The sequence below is a fragment of the Ovis aries genome, chromosome 18 (assembly GCF_016772045.2).
Source record: "Ovis aries strain OAR_USU_Benz2616 breed Rambouillet chromosome 18, ARS-UI_Ramb_v3.0, whole genome shotgun sequence".
Classification (NCBI taxonomy): Eukaryota; Metazoa; Chordata; class Mammalia; order Artiodactyla; family Bovidae; genus Ovis; species Ovis aries.
The window spans coordinates 45,293,393-45,313,496 of record NC_056071.1 but is presented as its reverse complement, the minus strand read 5'-3'; the positions used below and the strand labels follow the sequence as shown (position 1 = coordinate 45,313,496).

Below are 20,104 nucleotides of genomic sequence, written 5' to 3'. Positions count from 1 at the left end.
TTAACATTTCCTTTACGTATCTTAGCAGTTTTTCACTGGCTGCAATGAACATATAAAAATTTTTAACAATGTATTATTTTGAAATAATTCAAGACCACAAATTCTTGCAGAGTAGGGAGGAAGGGGACAGTGGGATAAATGGAGAGAATAGCATGGAAACATACACATGACCATATGTAAAATAGACAGCCAATGGGAATTTGCTATATGACTCAGGGAATTCAAACCAGGGCTCTCTAACAACCTAGAGGGGTGGGAGGTGGGAGGGAAGTTATAGAGAGAGGAGATATAGGTATATCAATGGCTGATTCATGTTGTTGTATGGCAGAAACCAAACAATGAAAAGCAACTGCAGTTCTTTTATTTATCCAATTGTTAATAGCTGCTTTCTTTCTGTATATTTAAGGAATTAGTCCCCCTTTTGCTTTTAGCATATTTAAGATATTATACCATTATTACTGTCAGGAAGTCAGATAGCAAGAATTCAGGCAACAGGTGTGATTCTAAACCAGCCGTGAAGCTAGCTGTAGAAGATGAATTCTTGAGACTTTTTGTGAGCTTCTCCACAGTAAGCTTCTCCAAAGTAAGAAAATCAAGTTTTCTTACTTTCATATTTTGCATGAAGGGCTTGACTCTTGTTCACCTAAACAGTGATGGTGTGACCATCTAAGATACCAGCTTCAGGAAAAGATCTTCATTACATTCTGGTTTAAATAGGCCCTGGGCTCTGTTTTGTTTGTCTTGTCCTTGTAGTCCTTAAACTTCAAAGTTCAAATTCACCACCATTTGACAAAAGCACTGAGGGTCAAGATGACTTCAGGCAATCACTTGATGTTTGTTCATTTGTTTTTCTATTTCCATGTTGCTTTAAGCCTTTTCAGATTCCTTGTCTTCTCAGTAATTTTGTAAAATATTCTTAAAGTAATAGGCATCCTTTTTATTGTTTTTATCAAGAAGGTTATTCAGAATATATGTCTTCTTTCATTGCTGAAAATGTTAGACTTACTAAAGGTTTTGGGGAAGAAAAGTGTCACGTTTTAGAATGACAGCTAATGGAAGTGTGACAGTGATTACAAAGGTAAGAAACTGAGGGGAAAAAAGTTAGATTGGAAGGTACTATTACCTTCTGGATCATGAACTTGAAATAAAGTCAAGGCATGATAATACGAAGGAGAGTAAAATAGAAAAGAAATCACTGTTGCAGAATTGACAGGACTGGATGTTCTGTCACTGTGTAGTAGGTGAGAGCTTGAAAGATATGAAGAGTATGTCAATTACATATTAGGCTAGGAGTATGGGAATACCATTAATTAATAGATGTTAACTGATCAATAAAGTTAAGAGGAACTAAAGAACTTCTTGATGAAGGTGAAAGAGAAGAGTGAAAAAGCTAGCTTAAAACTCAACGTTCAAAAAACTAAGATACTGGCATCAGGTCCCATCACTTTATGGCAAATAGGAAAAATTTGAAACAGTGACAGACTTTATTTTCGTGGGCTCCAAAAATCACTGCAGATGGTGACTGCACTCAGGAAGTTAAAAGACGCTTGCTCCTTGGAAGAAACACTGTGATAAACTTCGACAGCATATGAAAAAGCAGAGACATCACTTTGCTGAAAAAGTCTGTATAGTCAAAGCTATGGTTTTTCCAGTAGTCAAATATGGATGTGACAGTTGGACCATAAAGAAGGCTGAGCACCACAGAATTGATGTTTTTGAACTGTCGTACTGGAGAAGACGCTTGAGAGTCCCTTGAACAGCAAGGAGATCAAACCAGTCAATCCTAAAGGAAATCAACCCTGGTATTCATTGAAAGGACTGATGCTGACACTGAAGCTCGAATACTTTGGCCACCTGAAGTAAACAGCCAACTCATTGGAAAAGACCCTGATGCTGGGAAAGATTGAGGGCAAAAGGAGGAAAAGAAGGTGACAGAGGATGAGATGGTTGCATGGCATCATCAACTCAATGGACATGAGTTTGAGCAAACTCAGAGATGGTGAAAGACAGGGAAGCCTGGTGTGCTGCAGTCCTTGGGGTTGCGAAGAGTCACACATGACTGAACAACTAAACAAAAACAAACTAATCAGTCTGTAAGTAAATAGAAAATTGTTAAGAATGATTTAAAATATATAGCATTATGTCACTAGAAAAATAAGTCAGGGTATAGATGACCACATAGGGACTTAAAAGTTCTCCAAGTGGCTCACTTGCTAAAAGGCTCAATGATGTTAAAGGCCAGCTTCCCTGGTCAGGCAGATAGTAAAGAATCTGCCTGCAAGGCAGGAGACCCAGTTTCACTCCCAGGATTGGAAAGTTCCCCTGGAGAAGTATTTCCAAGAATAATCCAGTGTTCTTGTCTGGAGAATTCCACGGACAGAGGAGCCTGGTGGGCTGTCATTCATGGGGGCGCAAAAGGTCAGACATGAGTAACTGATAAAAACATACTTTTCTCTTGGCATTTGTGTGTTTCTGTGTGAGAGTGCTTAGTTGCACATGTCCGACTCCTTGCGACTCCATGGACAGTAGCCCGCCACGCTCCTCTGTCCATGGAATTTTTCAGGCAGGAATACTAGAGCGGGTTGCCATTCTGTACTCCAGGGCTCTTCCTGACCCAAGGATTGAACCCACATCTCTGTCTCCTGCATCAGCAGGCAGATTCTTTACCACTGCACCACCTAGGAGGCCCCAACTTCACACCTATAAAATTGAGATTCTTCCTTCTTCTCTCATCCCTGCTGTAGAATTCCTTTTATGTCTCACTGGCAGAAAGAAAAGCTTACAAAGTGTTTAACTTTTCCAGCTTCTATAAAGCTGTAAAGGCAAACAAAGGAGAATATAACTGAGAATAAATGTTAAGTTATAGAGTCAATAGTGTTTGGCTCAGGTCCTGACTTCCTCCCAGGTTGAAGAGAGGACTTAGGAAGTCAAATTCAGGATTTCGTTTCAAGTGTACTGAAGTAAAGGAGATACTAAGATATCCAAGTGGAAGGGCTGACAAAGCAGTTGTTAGGACACAAATGACAGATGATGTTGCAGGAACGGATGAAATTAGAAAAGACAAGCCTACAATAAACAAAACAGCAATTGCTGGCAAGAATATGGAGTAACAAATCCAAAATGGTATAGCCATTTGGGAAAACAGTTTGGCATCTCCTCAAAAACTAAATACTTTTATCATACAATTCAGCAATCGTAGTTCTTTGCATTTACCAAAATGAGTTGAAAACTTACATCCGCAGAAAAACGTGCATGTGGATGCTTACAGCAGATTTATTTATAAATAAATGCCCAAATTTGGAAGCAACCAAAAGGTGCCTCAATAGGTGGGTGAATAAATAAATTGTGGTATATTCAAATAATGGAAATTTATTCAATTCTAAAAAGGAATGAAGTATAAAGCCATCAAAAGATATGGATAAACTTTAAATGATTATTATTAAGTGAAAGAAACCAATGTGCACAGAACTACTACATGACATTCTAGAAAAAACAAAATTATGGACACAGTAAAATGATTAATGGCTGGTAGGTGCTGAGGTGAAGGAGGGATAAATAGGTGGAACGCAGAGGACTTTTAGAGTGAAACTCTTCTGTATACTTTTTCACAGTGAAACTCTTCTGTAATACTACAATGATATTAGTAAATATTTATTTACATTTCTCAAAATCAACAGAATGTACAACTCTCAGTTCAGTTCAGTTCAGTCACTCAGTCGTGTCTGACTCTTTGCGACGCCATGAATCGCAGCACGCCAGGCCTCCCTGTCCATCACCAGCTCCCGGAGTTCACTCAGAGTTGCGTCCATCAAGTCAGTGATGCCATCCAGCCATCTCATCCTCGGTCGTCCCCTTCTCCTCCTGCCCCCAATCCCTCCCAGCATCAAAGTCTAAGTGAACCCTAATGTAAACTACAGACTGTGGATTACACTGATGTAGGTTCATGGACTGCAACAAATGTACCTTTCCTATACTGGATGCTGAGGGCATCTGAACGTATGGAACACTGAGTGTGAAGGAGTTCTAGTTTGTTTGATTTTGCTGTGCAGCTAAAACTTCTCTAAAATAAAAAATCTGTTTTTTTTTGTTTTTTGTTTTTTTAAGAAACAAAAAGTAGGAGACTAATCACATAACTTAGGGGAATATTTATACTTTAGGAACTGGTAGAAAAAAGGCACAAGCTAAAGAATAACAATCAAAGAAAAGAAAAATGATGAGGATATGAAAGTAAAGAACTATAGGAAGGTAATTCATGAGGGCAGGGGCCAGTGAGATGAAAATGTGTTCCAGTTAGGCTTACTGGGATATTAACCAGGATATGAAATGATAAGTTTCATGGGTTTAACCATCAGAGGTTACATATAATTTAAGAAAGAGTGTGTTTCAATGGAACTACAGTGGTGAAGTCCAACTGTAGGAGGTTAAAGATATGTGATAAGGGAAGTGAATGAAATCAAACAGGAAAGAAAGGCAGTTTATATGACATTTCTTATTAAATCTAATGCCCGAATATTTATGGCTAATCTAAATTTACTTTAAAATCATTAGATGTTCAAAACTGTATTCATCGAGAAATAAATTTAATAGTGGATAAAATTTATTTTAAATGAAGGAATAAGCTATCTTTTTAATTTATGTAACTTTCAGGGTATAGATTAGTGTCAGTATAAAATTAGCCTTTCATCCTATATGTATCACTGTGTTCTACTTCTTATTAGGGAAAATTTTAAATATTGTAAAAGTAGGGAAACAGTGTCAAGCTACCAAATTTAGCTAGTATGTATTCCATGCTTGGACTTCCCTTGTAGCTTAGTCAGTAAGCAATCGGCCTGCAATGCAGGAGACCAGGGTTTGATCCCTGGGTCGAGAAGATTCCCCGGAGAAGGAAATGCCAACCCACTCTAGTATTCTTGCCTGGAGAATCCCATGGACAGAGGAGTCTGGCAGGCTATAGTCCTTGGGTCGCAAGAATCGGACACGATTTAGTGACTAAACCACCACCATTCTATACTACTTCAAAAACAATGCATTTAAGGATCAACAAAATTCTTATTTTATCCTTTATCACAAAAAATAATTTACTAAGTATTTCCTGGTTATTAGGATAAACAAAGATATCATTCAAATGGTACTAGATTACTAAAAAGTATCCACATATAATATATCCATGTATAATAATCATGTTATTTCCCACAGTCATCACTTTGGAAAGTTCTATGTAATGTAGAACCATTAACTTTGATTTTTTTCCAACATATCTGGAGGACTGTTTCCTTTAAGAATTACAGCATAATGCAATGTAATAAAGCACAAAAAATTCAGCTATCATCCAATTCAAATTTATATTACCTTTATCAGTGATATTGATAATAGTACCACTAATGTTAAAATACTAGAAATATTATTGGCAGACTAAAATCTACTACAGACAGAGATTCTGTTTAAAAATTCTTTCTCAACTTCATTAGATACTAGCCAAATATTGCCAGTTAACATTTTTAAAAAATGACACCTGTAAATGTATTTTAAGAGATAAGCATATTGCTTAGAAAGGAGAAAGTCTGTTCACCAAACAGCTTGGTAATAAACTTATTATTACCTATATCTTATACAGCAATTTAAAGATATGAAGTATAATAATAAAAGAACCAAATGAAGAATAAAGACCCGGAAAGGTAAGAAAAATTTTTTAAAAATGATTCAGAATAAAGCAGATATATTATTTGCTAAGTTGCTTCAGTCGTGTTCGACTGTGCGACCCCATAGATGGCAGCCTACCAGGCTCCCCCATCCCTGGGATTCTCCAGGCAAGAACACTGGAGTGGGTTGCCATTTCCTTCTCCAGTGTATGAAAGTGAAAAGTGAAAGGGAAGTCACTCAGTCGTGTCTGACTCTTGGTGACCCCATGGACTGCAGCCTACCAGGCTCCTCCATCCATGGGATTTTCCAGGCAAGAGTACTGGAGTGGGGTGCCATTGTCTTCTCCAAGATATATTATAAATGACCTAATTTTTGTAATAAACTTAAAGGTTTTCTATGAGGAATTATGGCACAAGATAACTAAAGAATGATTTTATGGGAGTTTATTTTTATTTTGTGTTGAATTTACGGGTTTCTTTTGATCTACAATTTGCCTTCTAATTTTAATAATCTCTTGGAACTATGCATCTTTTTCTCTCCACACATAGTAGCTATCATTTAATTCAATTTAACATAAATACACAAACAAAAATGCCAGAATAAAGATCATGCAATTATTATTAACTTAACAAACTAGAATTTATATTTTAGGTCCTATTTTAAATACTGATAGCCATATCAAACAGAGCACATAATACCTGTCCCTTAAGGCTGATAAACTAACACTCATGATGGAGGCTCTCTCTAAAAGAACGTTACCTTTGATTTGCAAATATACATCTAAGTAATTATATGCTTAATTTTACAATAGAATAGAAAATTCTATACAATAGAAAATTCCTTGGGGTAATTGAAAAATAATCATAGCAATCTACAATTCTTTTCTTTCCCATTTATTGTTCTGGTCTATCTATAAATTTGAGAGAAAAAAGAAAAGTGCATTAAATAGTAATAGCAAAGTTATTACACACACACACACACACACACACACTGCTGAGAATGAAGCTAAATTTACTTTGTAGAAAAATCCGTCTTCAACCAAACCTCATACTTCATAAACAGATTAAAAATATTTCCACATCAAATGTCACCATTTTCCTCAATGCTGGTTGATGATTCTGGTTTACTGACTTACCCTTCTAATGACATGATGTTCTTTTGTAATCTGCAGCAAGAAATGAATATAAGACAACAAAGTACAATACAATCTTCTTGACAGCACGTCTTTCTTTAACTGTGCCATTAACAACAACGATGAATGTTTTGTTTCCTGTGGCTATGCTGTGTTTTTATTTTTAACCCATTAAGAGAGAACATAAGCACCCTGAGGGAAGGGGCCTCTATTATGTCACAGGCATTATGCTAGGAACCAGGGCAAAGACAAAAGAGAGAATGAAAAATATCTTAAGAAAACAAGAAAAAAAACAAAACAAGATAATTAGTTAAATTGAAATAATGTCCTTTTTCATAACTGTAGGATCTATACTAAAATCAAACAGAACTTTTGTCATGATATATACTTGTCTCAAGTTCTAATAGAATACATTTTCATTCTTTCACTTTTTGCTGTAGGTAACATTTTAAGCATTCTTTCAATTCCCAAACATATTCATGTACCTTTCAAGGAGTGTCAATTCTGTGGGCCACTAATATTATAAGTCATTTAGAAAATTACTGTAATAATTATTGATGCAAAGAAAAAGCCCATTATATATTTTTTTCTTTCAGAGTGGCCACTTTTTCTTAACTACTAAAGGTAACAACGTACTTTGAAATCACAAACACAATGAGCATGAGCCTAAAGTTATTAATATACCACCACTTGAAATTCAGAAAATATGTTGTTTTCATGTACACATACACGAAATAAAATAATACCGTGACAGAAGGGTGCTGTATCTGTGTTTAAAGAAGGGGCTGTTGGCAAACACCACAGCTCACTGCTGCTGAAATGTACACAACTGATATATGCAGCACAGAAAGCTGGCACCAAGGGCTTACAACCTTAATTTGCCTGCAAGAAGGAATGGAGATTTACCTTCAATGCACGTTCCTGATTGTTTTCAGCAGTCAGATGTCTCATGTTGTTTGCTGAAGTCTGCTTCTGCTCTTTCAGATGATGAAGCTCCTGCTCTAGCCGTTTGCACTGCCACAGGGAAAGAATCCCATTAAGTAAAGGAGTCACGGCATTTTTTTCACAAACCCACATGAATTGATGTAAATAATACCATCTTACTCTCTAAAAGACAAAGTATCCTTTGCAATAAGAATAGTAAGTTAAAAGCACTGTTGAAAATGAACAAAATAATACTGCGTACAGTGCTCTGGCACATCCAACTGCAATTTTCAGTTTCTTCTTTTATTAATCTAAATGCTATCATATAAATTAGAAAAATACCTATTTCTTGTAAAATTAAGATTAAAGTACATTTAATATTATTTTCTTCATTGACCAAATGATTTTCACTGTGTATCTGCTGGCTGAATTAAAAGTATACTTCTAAAAATGATAGTAGGTTCTAAATAAACTACAATATAATATTCTGTGAGGAACTTTTATTAATTTTTAAAATAAAAATTATCATAAAAATATATATGAGATTTTCATATTTTTAGAACTATCTAAAGAAACAGTTGAGAAAAAACAATAGCCACAGAATGCTACGTGACTTGGAAACAACTGTTTCTAATACTATTTTGACTAAACCTTACTTGTATGTAAAACAAGTGATAAAATAGATGTGAAATGACACAGACCTGCTGGGAATACATAAAAATGTAAGTAAAAAGGAAATGATAAATAAAAGCATAAGTGAACTAACAGAAGCATCTACATTCAAAAAAATCATTAAAATGTTATGTCATTTGAAAATGAGATCTTAATATGAATATGTCAAACATTTTCACAATGACTGTATGGGATATAAAACTGATATACTGTATATTGAAACCATATGATGATACAAGGGTGATTTGTAAAGAAATAAATTACTAAATCTATTGTTAAAAAAATATTTAAAAAAATCACTCAGTTTATCTATTTTTAAAGGAGGATATTTAATAACCAATAAGTAAGTACACCTATTAGTTCGAGAATTAGACAGTTACTTCTGCATTAACCAGCAAGTGTTAGCTGTCATAATGAATTAAAAATCATTATTATGATACAAAATCTAGATGCAGTCATAATCCAAATGAGCATTTCTTACTACTCTAATATTTTCTGCCCCTGATCTCAATATTATTCAGCAATCTATATCGGTATCTCCCAACTTTGAGTAACATACAAACTCTTTTAAAAGAAAAAGTCTTACCAAACTCTTGATATTCACTTATTTATTGATATTTATTAAGCACTTATCCTGTGCTAGATTTAATTATAAATGGTGGGGGAATGGCATTTAACAGATAAAAATCCCTGCCCGCATGGAACTCATATTCCATATGGGAAAAGAGACAATAAAATAAATGAAATACATAGTATGATAGAAGGTGAAAATGTTATGGAGAAAAATAGATAAGAAATATAGGGAATACCAAAAGAGTAGGAAGGAAATCTTTTATGACTTTAAATAGGAGAAAATTTAAATTGAGAAAAAAGATACTTGAATAAAGACACCAAGAAGACAAAGAAGTAAGTCTTCAGAACTTTGGAAGCAGTGGTTCAAGCAAAAGGACAATTGAGTGCAAAGGCTCCGAAGTAGAAGCTTGTCTAGCATTTTCGAGTGTTAACAGGGGAAGAATACGGCAGAAATGAAACAAGCAAGGGACAGAACACTGGGAGATGAGATCAGAAGAGCCTTGAGATATTATAGACCATGGTTTTTACTCTGAGTGTGTGGGAAAGTTGCTGGAGGGTTTAGAACAAAGAAGTACCACGATTTGCCTCATATTAATAAAGGCTCACTCCTCCTGCAATGTAAAGAATAGATTCTAAGGAAGGCAAGGACAAGAGGCAGGAAGTCTAGCTGAGAGTTTACTGAGCAGTGCAGGAGAGAGATGATGTGTCTCAGACCAGGGTGGTAGGGAGCAGTGGAGGTAGTGCGCAGCAGTTGGACTCTGGATGTATTTTAGATGTAGCCAAAAAAAAAAAAAAAGTGGTGGTTATTCTTCCGCTCTTGCTCGTGACCTTAAAAGGAATTCTTCTATCATATAACCACTTAGATGCATTTTGTTACATATCCATTTATATCCATTTGAATGTGTATATGCATATGAAAAATATACATGTTAATCGGGTTTCCAAGTATTTTATATTAATGTATCAGATTGTGGGGTACATATTCTGAAATGAAACTGACCTGTATCTTTCCTTCTCTGAGCTATCCTTTCCAGTTTTGTTATCAAGGTTGGATCACCCTCACAAAGTTTACTTATTTTATTTTTGGAAATAGCTTATTCAAAATTATCTATTCATACAAGAATAGGTGTAAGTCCCCTATCAAACCCTTTGAGCTTTCCTTCTGGGTTCAAGTCCCTCTTTCCAGACGCATAGCTTTTAAAAATCTCTTAGTGAGACATTCTGCCTGAAAAGGTGATTATTTTGTTTTCATGACACTCTTTACTGGATAGAACTGTTACGACAGAAGTTCTATCTTCAGTACTGTGAAGATGCTGTTCTGTCTCAGTCTGGCGTCTATTGTTGCTAATGTGAGGTCAATATTAGTCTAATAATCATTCTTGTATAGGTTTGTCTTTACTCAATGGTTGCTTTAAAATTTGTAGTTTAACTTTGGAGTTCTTCCATTTTATATTCGAAGAGATAGATTTATTTAAATCTTTTAGATATTCTGTATGCTTCTCAAACCTGAAAAACTCACAGCTGTTATATCTTGAATTGTTACCCAGTTCCCATTTTGAAACTCTTATAGGTCATATATTGGATTTATTAATTTTCCTTTCATATCTTTTAATATCCATCTCTCTCTGTATGTGTGTGAATTCTGAGCATCTATCATTCATTAGTGAATTGAGACTCCTGATTCTATCTTCAATTCTGTCTATACCTTTGTCTGTTCACTTATCTTTTAATGTCAATGACTAGTTTTCAGTTCTAAATATTTCCTTGTATTCTTTTTCAGTTCTGTCCATCTACTTTTCATAGTGCTCTACTTTTATATGTATTACTTAATGATGTCTCTGTTTAAACACTCAAGTTTCATAACTCTTTCATTTTTTCCTACTATCTCAAATTCTAAATGGTCTAACTCTTTTAATTGTGTTTCATAGTGGACTGTTTCCTTACATGGAGAATTCTTTTTTGTAGAAGTTTTGTCCACCTGTGTGTGGAAGAATTGTCCAGACTGGTTTTGCATTTGTTTCTTGCAAGGTGACCCAAAGTTTTTACTCATCTAGCACAGATGTTTATGCAAATATCTTAGTTTGTGAATTCTCATCATGATGGTTAGAACACTGACTGTCCAACCCTTTAATTGCTCAGGATGCTTGAGCCCTTTGCTCAGTCAAGACCAAAGACAAACCTCCCTGTCCTTTCCTAAACCAGGGAGTGGTTTTTTTCCCCTAGATTCTCTTATACTAAACAGGGGGTCTTTCTATGATTCTGGAAATACATGCAAGGGTCTGGTCCCATCACAAGTAGTCCAATCATTAACCCTTGTAAGGGCAATAAAATTCAAGTTTTCAGCCTTGGAGTGCTATACCTGGTCTTAGATCCCTAGTTAACTGGTATGTTTGTAACTATTTAGGTTTCCTTTCTTTCTTTTTTGGTTTCCTCTAAATTTTTGTTCTTCATAGATTTCCTCACTTTTTGAAAAGACTGGGAGGGGAGAGGAAGGGTACTTGTAGACCAAAGTTTATATAAAAAAAACTGTAACCAAAGAGATAAATATAGCTTAATAAAGCTATTTTTGTGCTGAGGACATTTATTCACATTTTGTACTTGGGCTCAGTATTCACTGCCACGCAGTGTAAGAGGGACAGAAGATAAGGCCCAGGGACCACTCAATGTGGCAAGTGTCCCAAAGTGCTACACTTTCAAGCGTTTAATAATTTTCCCTAATTTAATGAATGAAAAGAAACAAAACAAGTGCTAGGGAAGAAGAATGTCCCTAAATTAAGTAATATGTAATTTCTTCTACGGTTTTAGACAGTTTCATTTTGAACTGACACAATTAATAATAAATAACACAATATCTTCTCTGTTCATATTGTGCCAAACATTAATGTTCTTAAAAGTTCTAATGCATAAAATAAGACCTAGGAGGATTTTAAAACATTTTTTTACACTTAAAAATTTTAAATATTTAAATGGAACGTAATGAAATGCTATCTGTATATTGTCACAGTTTCATTGTAGTACTATATATAATAGCCAGAACATGGAAACAACCTAAATGTCCATCAACAGAGGAATGGATAAGGAAGTGGTGTGTATACACAAAAGAATATTACTCAGCCATAAAGAGGAATGATATTACGCCATTTGCAAAGACATGGATGGACCTAGAGATTATCATAAAGAGTGAAGTCAGTCAGAAAGAGAAAAACAACTATTATATATTAACACATATATGTGGAATCTAGAAAAATGGTGCAGATGAATTGATCTGTCAAATAGAAGTAGACACAGAAGTAGAGAACAAACATGGACACCTGGGGGGAAGCGGGGGCTGCTGAACTGGGAGATTGGGACTGACATATATACACTACTGTATATAAAACAGATAACTAATGGGAACCTATTGTATAGCACAGGGAACTCTACTTAATGCTCTGTGATGGCCTAACTGGGAAGGAAATCCAAAAAAGAAGGGATATAAGTATACATATAGCTGATTTACTTTGCTATATGGCAGAAACTAACACAACATTGTAAAACAACTGTATTTCAAAAGAAAATTTTTTTAAGTCTTAAGAGTCAATTCAATCATTTGTAAGATGTGATTCTTATTTTAGATACAGATTCAAAACAAAGAGGAAAAGGATATTTATGAGACTACTGGAATTTGAAAACTAACTGAATGTTTCACAATATTAAAGAACTGTTAATATTTTTGGTATGATAATTGTGCTGTAATTATGTTTTACACAAAAGTCCACATCTTTAGGGCTTTCCAGGTGGGGCACTGATAAAGAAACCGCCTGCCAAAGCACAAGATGCAGGTTCAATCGCTAGGTCAGGAAGATTCCCTGGAGTAGGAAATGGCAACCCACTCCAGTATTCTTGCCACAGAAAATTCCATGGACAGTGGAGTCTGGGGGACTACAGTCCACTGGGTCGCAGAGTTGGACACACTTGAGTGACTGAGCATGCACTCATGTGCTTGGGTATATACATGCCACAACTTTAAGAGATACACAATAAAAGTTATAGATAAAAAGGACATTGTGTCTGGGATTCCCTGCAAGATAAAACGAGGAGTAGTAAATAAGTGGGGGATATAGATAAAAAAAGATGGACAGCTGTTTTAATAGGGTGAAATGATCTCAGAGGCTCATGAATCTACGCACTATAGTATTACTAATAAAAAGAAAAGAATTAAATCTGCCCCCGCAAACAAAACTAATTCTGTAACATGAGTGAACTAAACACATAAAATATATAAAAAATTAATGAAAAATTTTGATTAAAGGATTTGACCCATATTTACTGTAAGATATTATATTCACCAGTAATTTCCTTTTACTCATTACCCCGAATTGTGAAGAACTGTATCAAACAGAATATATATTGCTATGATTCTGTCTCACCTTATGTTTATTTCCTGAAAGAGTTTGTTTTTTTTTTTTAAAGAATTCTCTAATACTGTCTAGGATTTTAACAGCTGCTGTTTCTCTTCCTGTAAAATCTGCTTTCACTCACAAATCATGTTGATTGCATTACAATCAAACATCTTCCCACTTGGATGTTATACAACTCTTTCCCTTGCAGACAAAAAAATAATACCAGACTCTTCCAGTCAAAACAGAAACTACACTTTGGTGTCAATGTGAATTATGAACTTTGAGCTGTAGATGTTTGGAAGCACTTAGGATTATATAAATAACTTTATTCCTTTTCATTTAGGAGAATTTTAAAACAACACTTCATTTTAGATTTAAAAATAATAACTAGAATGCTTTTCTCACAGCAAAATAACTTGGAATAGAGTTTTCCAATTCAAAAAGGTAAATTGTTTCTTCTTCAAAGCCCTGGCAAAATATCAGCAGTTTGGTTAAATGAATAATTTATACAATACTCAGAGTTTAAAAAAAAAACAAAGATAAAAAAGAAAAACAATAATTATGTGAGTCTCTGAAAACACTTATGTTACAGCTCATACACACCCGTGTGCGTGCACACGCACATACACATACAGACGAATCATAAATTACTCAGTAAACACTCATCAAGCAATATACCAGCAATTACCAGGCAACATGCCAGACAATGACATGTTTGTACATATTTATACACATATATCTTAATTATATTTACATATAACATTTCAAAAACATCATGTGAAAGTAAATAAGGATTTAATAGCAAATACAGTAATTTATACTCATTTTAAACAACTAAATTGCTCAAAAAGATTAAAATCACAATGTAAAAAGATTATTAGTAAACATAATAATTACTTAAAAAGATGTCAACATGTATATAGGTATTTAGTAAGCTATGCTATCAAAATATCATTTTTGTAATACTGTTTAAGATTATTTTGTTAGCCATATTCATAAAATATATTCATTTGAAAAATCATGATTTGCATCTCTATTTCAAGATAAAGGTTAACACATGTTATTAATGATAGTTAACCAACCCTCAGTGAGAAATCAGTATGTGCCAGCCTCTAAGAACTTTACATGTATTAAATCAGTCAATCTTCATGTGGACACTATAGATTATATATTTTACCATGTGGCAGAGAAGGAAACAGAACAGAGAGTAAAAAATACCTCCTTTAAACTCATGCAACTAATACGGAGGATTCAATTGCAGGCAGAATAACCATTTATCAACAAAATTTATAATATATACACATAGGAAAATAGTAAAAGCAATGTAATAGCTAGAATTACAGAAAAAGTTAATGATAATGATGTTTTAGAATATGAACTTTAAGGAAATACATAACATAGATCAGAATGGAAGGTGAACTAGCTACCATTCAGGATTACTACATTTAACTCAGTTCATTCAACCTAAGCAAAATTGATAAAAACCTAGGCAATTATTTCTCAACTTTTAATAGTATATTCTAAGACTAACATTACATCTAAAATCATAATGTTCTCTTTAGGAATATGAAACAGAAAAATTGCTATTCTTTTATTAACACTGGAAGTGTTTTAAATGAAGGCCCTATAAAAGCTATATACACATATATATGGATACACATATATACACATATATATATATACACACATACATACACATATTTTTATACCTGTTATATAACAAATATATTTATGTATGAATATATAAAAATCTGAAATCATCAGGCCTTCACATGAAAATATCTACTACTTTGTATAAAGTGCAAACTCCAAGAAAGTAGAGCCCAAAGTCTCTGTTCATTGCTACATAGCAGAGTACCTAAAAAACAGGTGATATTAAATGTGTATTTCCTATTTTACTATATTCCCTGCTTATAAATGGCATTTAACCAATCATCCTTACTAAACCTGAAAGTCATCTTAAGCTTCCTCCTATCTTCATTCTAAAGTTGGAGGAAGTCTTATTCCTTCAACATGCTTTATTTTTTATCCCCATGTCATACCTTTCATTCAGCCTCTGACTTTTTCATTAACTGTAAGAGCAAGTGTCATGTCTTCAGTCTCAAGTCCTTTCAAATTATCCTCTAATCTGGTAGTTCTCAAAGCAGACTACAAATCAATTATCATCAAGAGAGTTTAAAAAAGAATGTGCTAGTCACACTGCTTTGATGAGTATATCTTTGCAGTATAGTCTGAAGTCCCAAGAACAGAAACATAGATCAGTGGAACAGGATACAAAGCCCAGAAATAAACCCATAACCTACAGTCAATTAATCTATGACAAAGGAGGCAAGACCACATAATAGAAGAGTCTCTTCAATAAATGGTGCTGGGAAAACTGGACAGTCACATGAAAAAAATGAAGTTAGAACACTCTTTAACACCATACACAAAAATAAATTCAAAATGGATTAATGACCTAAATGTGACTGCATACTATAAAACTCTTAGAGGAAAACATGGAGAATATTCTCTGACATAAATTGTAGCAGTATATTTTTCAATCCATCTCCTAGAGTAATAAAAACAAAAAATAAACAAATAGGACCTAATTAAATTCAAAAGTTTTTGGAAAGCAAAAGAAACCATAAATAAAACAAAAGGACAATCCAAAGAATGGGAGAAAATATTTGCAAACAATGAGGTCAACAATGAATTAGTCTCTAAAATTTACAAATAGCACATGTGGCTCAATACGATAAATACAAACAACCCAATAAAAAAATGGGCAGAAGGTATAAATAGACATTTCTCCAAAGAAGTCATATAGATGGCTGAGGCATATCAAAAGATGCTCAACACTGCTAATTATTCAAGAAATGCAAATCAAAACTACAATGAGATCCCACCTCACATCAGTCAGAACGGCCACTACAGAAATATCTACAAACAATAAATAGCAATGAGGATGTGGAAAAAAGGGAATTCTTCTACATCATTGGTGGGAATATAAATTGGTAGAGCCACATGAATAACAGTGTGGACGGCCCTTAAGAAACTAAAAACAGACCTACCATATGATCGAACAATCCCACTCCTGGGAATATAGCTGGAGAAAACCATGGTTTGAAAGCATACATGCAACCTAAATGGAGGCAACCTATATGCCCATCAACAGATGAATGGATAAAGAAGACACGGTACATAAATACAATGGAATATTACTTAGCCATCAAAAAGAATGAAATAATGCCATTTGCAGCAACATGGATAAATCTGGAGACTATCATCCCAAGTGAAGTAAGTCAGACAAAGACAAATATCATATGATACTACTTATATGTGGTATGTAAAAAAGTAAATACATATGAATTTCTTTACAAAACAGAAAAAGACTCAGACTTACAGAACAAACTTATAGTTACCAGTGGGGAAGGTTGCAGGGAAGAACAGATTAGGAGTTTGGGATTAACATGTACGCACTGGTATATTTAAAATAGATAACCCATAAGAACCTACTCTACGGCAGAGGGGACTCTGCATCAATATTCTGCAATATCCTAAATAGGAGAAGAATTTGAAAAAGAATAGACACATGTGTATACACATACCTAACTGAATCATGTTGCTATACACTTGAAACACAACATGGTTAATCAACTATACTCCAATAATAATAATAAAAAAAGAATGGGTATGTGTGCATGCATGTGTTTTCACGCTGCATCTCAGAGCTAACAAATACTCCAGAAAGGTCTTTCTAAAATACAGCTATAATCACATTAACTCCTACTTGCCCTATCTTGATATTGCATATTGGTTTTCCCATTGCTTAAAGAATTGAAATTAAGTGTCGTATCTCATTCCTCCTCAATTGTACACCTGCTCTAGTTTAGACATGATAAATTATCCACAGTCCCCAAGATATGAATATTCATTTCAACTTTCATGCCTTTGCACAAGTTTTTGTACATATATGATTTATCCACACAACACCAGACCCACTGGGAAGCCCTCCTGAGGAATACCATCCCCGCCTTCCCTCTCTGAATTCACTGCCCTTTCTGGTCTCATCTACAACCATCTGCTTGTCATTCTCCCTCACATCCACCTACAATCCCAGGGACAAATCCAGCACCTGCTTCACTGAAGCTATATAATACATGCTTAAGAATAAATGATGTGAATTTTTTAAAAGAATTCTTATTTTTCTATATAAATTTCGATCTAAAATTAAAAGTATATACCAGTAATCAATATTTAGGCTATTGTATACATATAAGCATACAAGCATGAATGCAGCATAATATAAAAATTGAAAAAAATTATACTTAAAATACAGGAATATGCAAAATCTTTGGATGATGATATATATAATATTTACATCACACCAGAGAGGTCTTGGTGCTTCCAATCTGTTGTTCCCTTCTCCAGGGGATCTTCCCAACCCAGGAATTGAACCCAGGTCTCTTGCATTGCAGGTGGGTTCTTTACCATTTGAGCCACCAGGGAAGTCCATTCATAGCCACAGGCTACCATCGTTCTGATTTATAGTGTCATGAGGAGGTTGACAAGATGATGGAGGAGTAGGTGGACGTGGAGTAAAACTCTCTCCATACATCAAGAATACATCTACAAATGTAGCAGTTCTCACAGAACACCAGTTAGATACTGGCAGAAGTCCTTGAGCACTGGAAAAGAATATTTGGAATTTTCTCTAATACCATGAATAATTTCACTTGTTTTTTAACTTTGTAAAAATACAATAAAATCTTTAGTTGTAATCCTTTGACTTCTTTCAATCAACTTATGTATTTGAGTCACCTAAGCTTTTGTGTGCATCAGTATGTCATTCTTTTTGTGTAAAATATTAATAATATTCCATTGTATGGAATTGTATGTATTTGTCCATATTCTTACTAAGGAAATGACAGTTGAGTGGTCTTTAGTATTTGAATATTACAAATGAGCTCCTATAAATGTTTCTCTAAAATTCTTACAGCATTATATACATATATTTTTCATTTTCCTTGGATAAATACATAGAAATGGACTTGCTAGGTCACAAAGTATATCTTGTTCAAGTGTCTAAGAAACTGTCAAGTAGTTTTCAAAACTGGTTGTTCCATTTTACATTCCCATTAGCAATGGGTCCTTGTTTCAGTTGCTATACATTCTCAGCAACATTTACTGTTGTTGGTCTTTTCAATCTCAGATGACACTGTGTATGTGAGGTGGTATCACATTTAACTTTGTGTTTCCCTGTTCACAAATTATAATAATCTTTTCGTGTGTTCACTGAACATCTGTGAAGCTTCTCTTCCAGTATTTGACCGATTCTTTTCTTGGGTTTTTATTCACAAATTGTGGGAATTATTTAAATATACTTATTGGAAGTCCTGTGTCAGACACACGAATTGCAAATATTTTCTCCTAGGCTATGGCTTACCTTTTGTTGTTTGTTTACTTGGCTTTGGCAGCTGAACTCCTAGTTGCAGCATGTGGGATCTAGTCCCCTGACCAGGGACAGAACCAGGTCCCTGCACTGGAAGCATAGAAATCTCAGCCACTGGACCACCAGGGAAGTCCCACCTTTCATATTCTTAAAGTTGGCTTTTGATAAGCATTAGCTTTTAATTTTGTCAAAGTTAAATTTATCACTTTTTTTTGTTTTTGCTATGGCTGGAGCTCTTTCTGTCCTTTCTGACAACTTCACCTCCCTTGAGGTAATAAAGATATTTACTCCTGGTGTCTTACAACATCTTTAAGGTTTAAGTTTTCTTGTGCAAGTTTATAATCCACCTTGACTTTATTTTTGAGTATGGTGTGAGGAGAAAGTTAAGGTACCTTTTAATTCTATACTGATCCTGAGCTGTTGTTCCATCATTATTTGCTGTAAATATATCCTTCCACAGTGGACTGACCTGATGCCTTGGTCAGATGTCAAGTGTGTCACAAGCAAAAGAATAAAGTTAGACAACTTTCTTAGTACATACAGAAAAATTAAATTTGATCACAGATCTAAATGTAAGAAATAAAAGTATAAAAATCTTAGGGAAGAACAGGAGTAAATTTAGTGATACTGGGTTCAGCATAACCTTCTAAGCCTTCAAACAACAAAAGAAAAAAAATAAATGGGACTTGACTACACTGAACAACTTGTGTGCTACACATGGTTGCTCATATAACTGAGAGGTGAAAAGACAACCCACAGAAAGGGAAAAATATTTTATAAATGATGTATCTGATTTAAAAGAAAAACCTTATATCTACAATACAAAAAGAATTCTTACTACTCAATAACAAAAGGAAGAATAAAAACATAACTAAACAATGGGCAAAGGACCAAAATAGATATTTCTCAAAAAACATATATAAATGGCCAATAAGCACAAGAAAAGATAGTCCGTATCAGTAGCCATTAGGAAATGTAAATCAAAATGACAATGAGCAGAATGACACCTGCAAGATGGTGGAAAATAAGCTCCTCAATGGAAACAAAAAGTAAACAACATATGGACTAAAGCTTTGTGGAAATTCTAGAAAACAATTAAGGATCTACAGCAACCAAATGAACCCCCAACCAATCTGACACCCTCAATTGGCAGGAAAATTAGTGGCATATTTAGCTGACCTTCCTGGACTATCTCCATGACTCATTACAATGATGTCAGTTGGGAAGAGATGACCCAATTTTCAGTTATAGTTGCCATATGACACAGAAATTCCACTTTCAGGTATATTCTCAAGAAAGTGAAAAAAAATAAGTTCACACAAAAAGCTGTAAATGAGCAGTCAGAGA

General features: G+C 34.4%; 1 protein-coding gene across 13 annotated transcripts in view; it reads right to left on the bottom strand.

Annotated features, from left to right (window-relative positions):
* Window positions 1-20,104, bottom strand: part of MIPOL1 (mirror-image polydactyly 1) — a 353,644-nt gene that overhangs the window by 181,249 nt on the left and 152,291 nt on the right. For all 13 annotated transcript variants that reach the window (XR_009597112.1, XR_009597113.1, XR_009597110.1 and 10 more), the window contains one exon: window positions 7,679-7,786. Coding sequence is in view for 5 of the 13 variants with exons in the window: in XM_060401446.1 (XP_060257429.1) it covers window positions 7,679-7,786 (108 nt within the window). In the remaining 8 variants the exon portion in view is untranslated. The remainder of the gene's footprint in view (window positions 1-7,678; window positions 7,787-20,104) is intronic.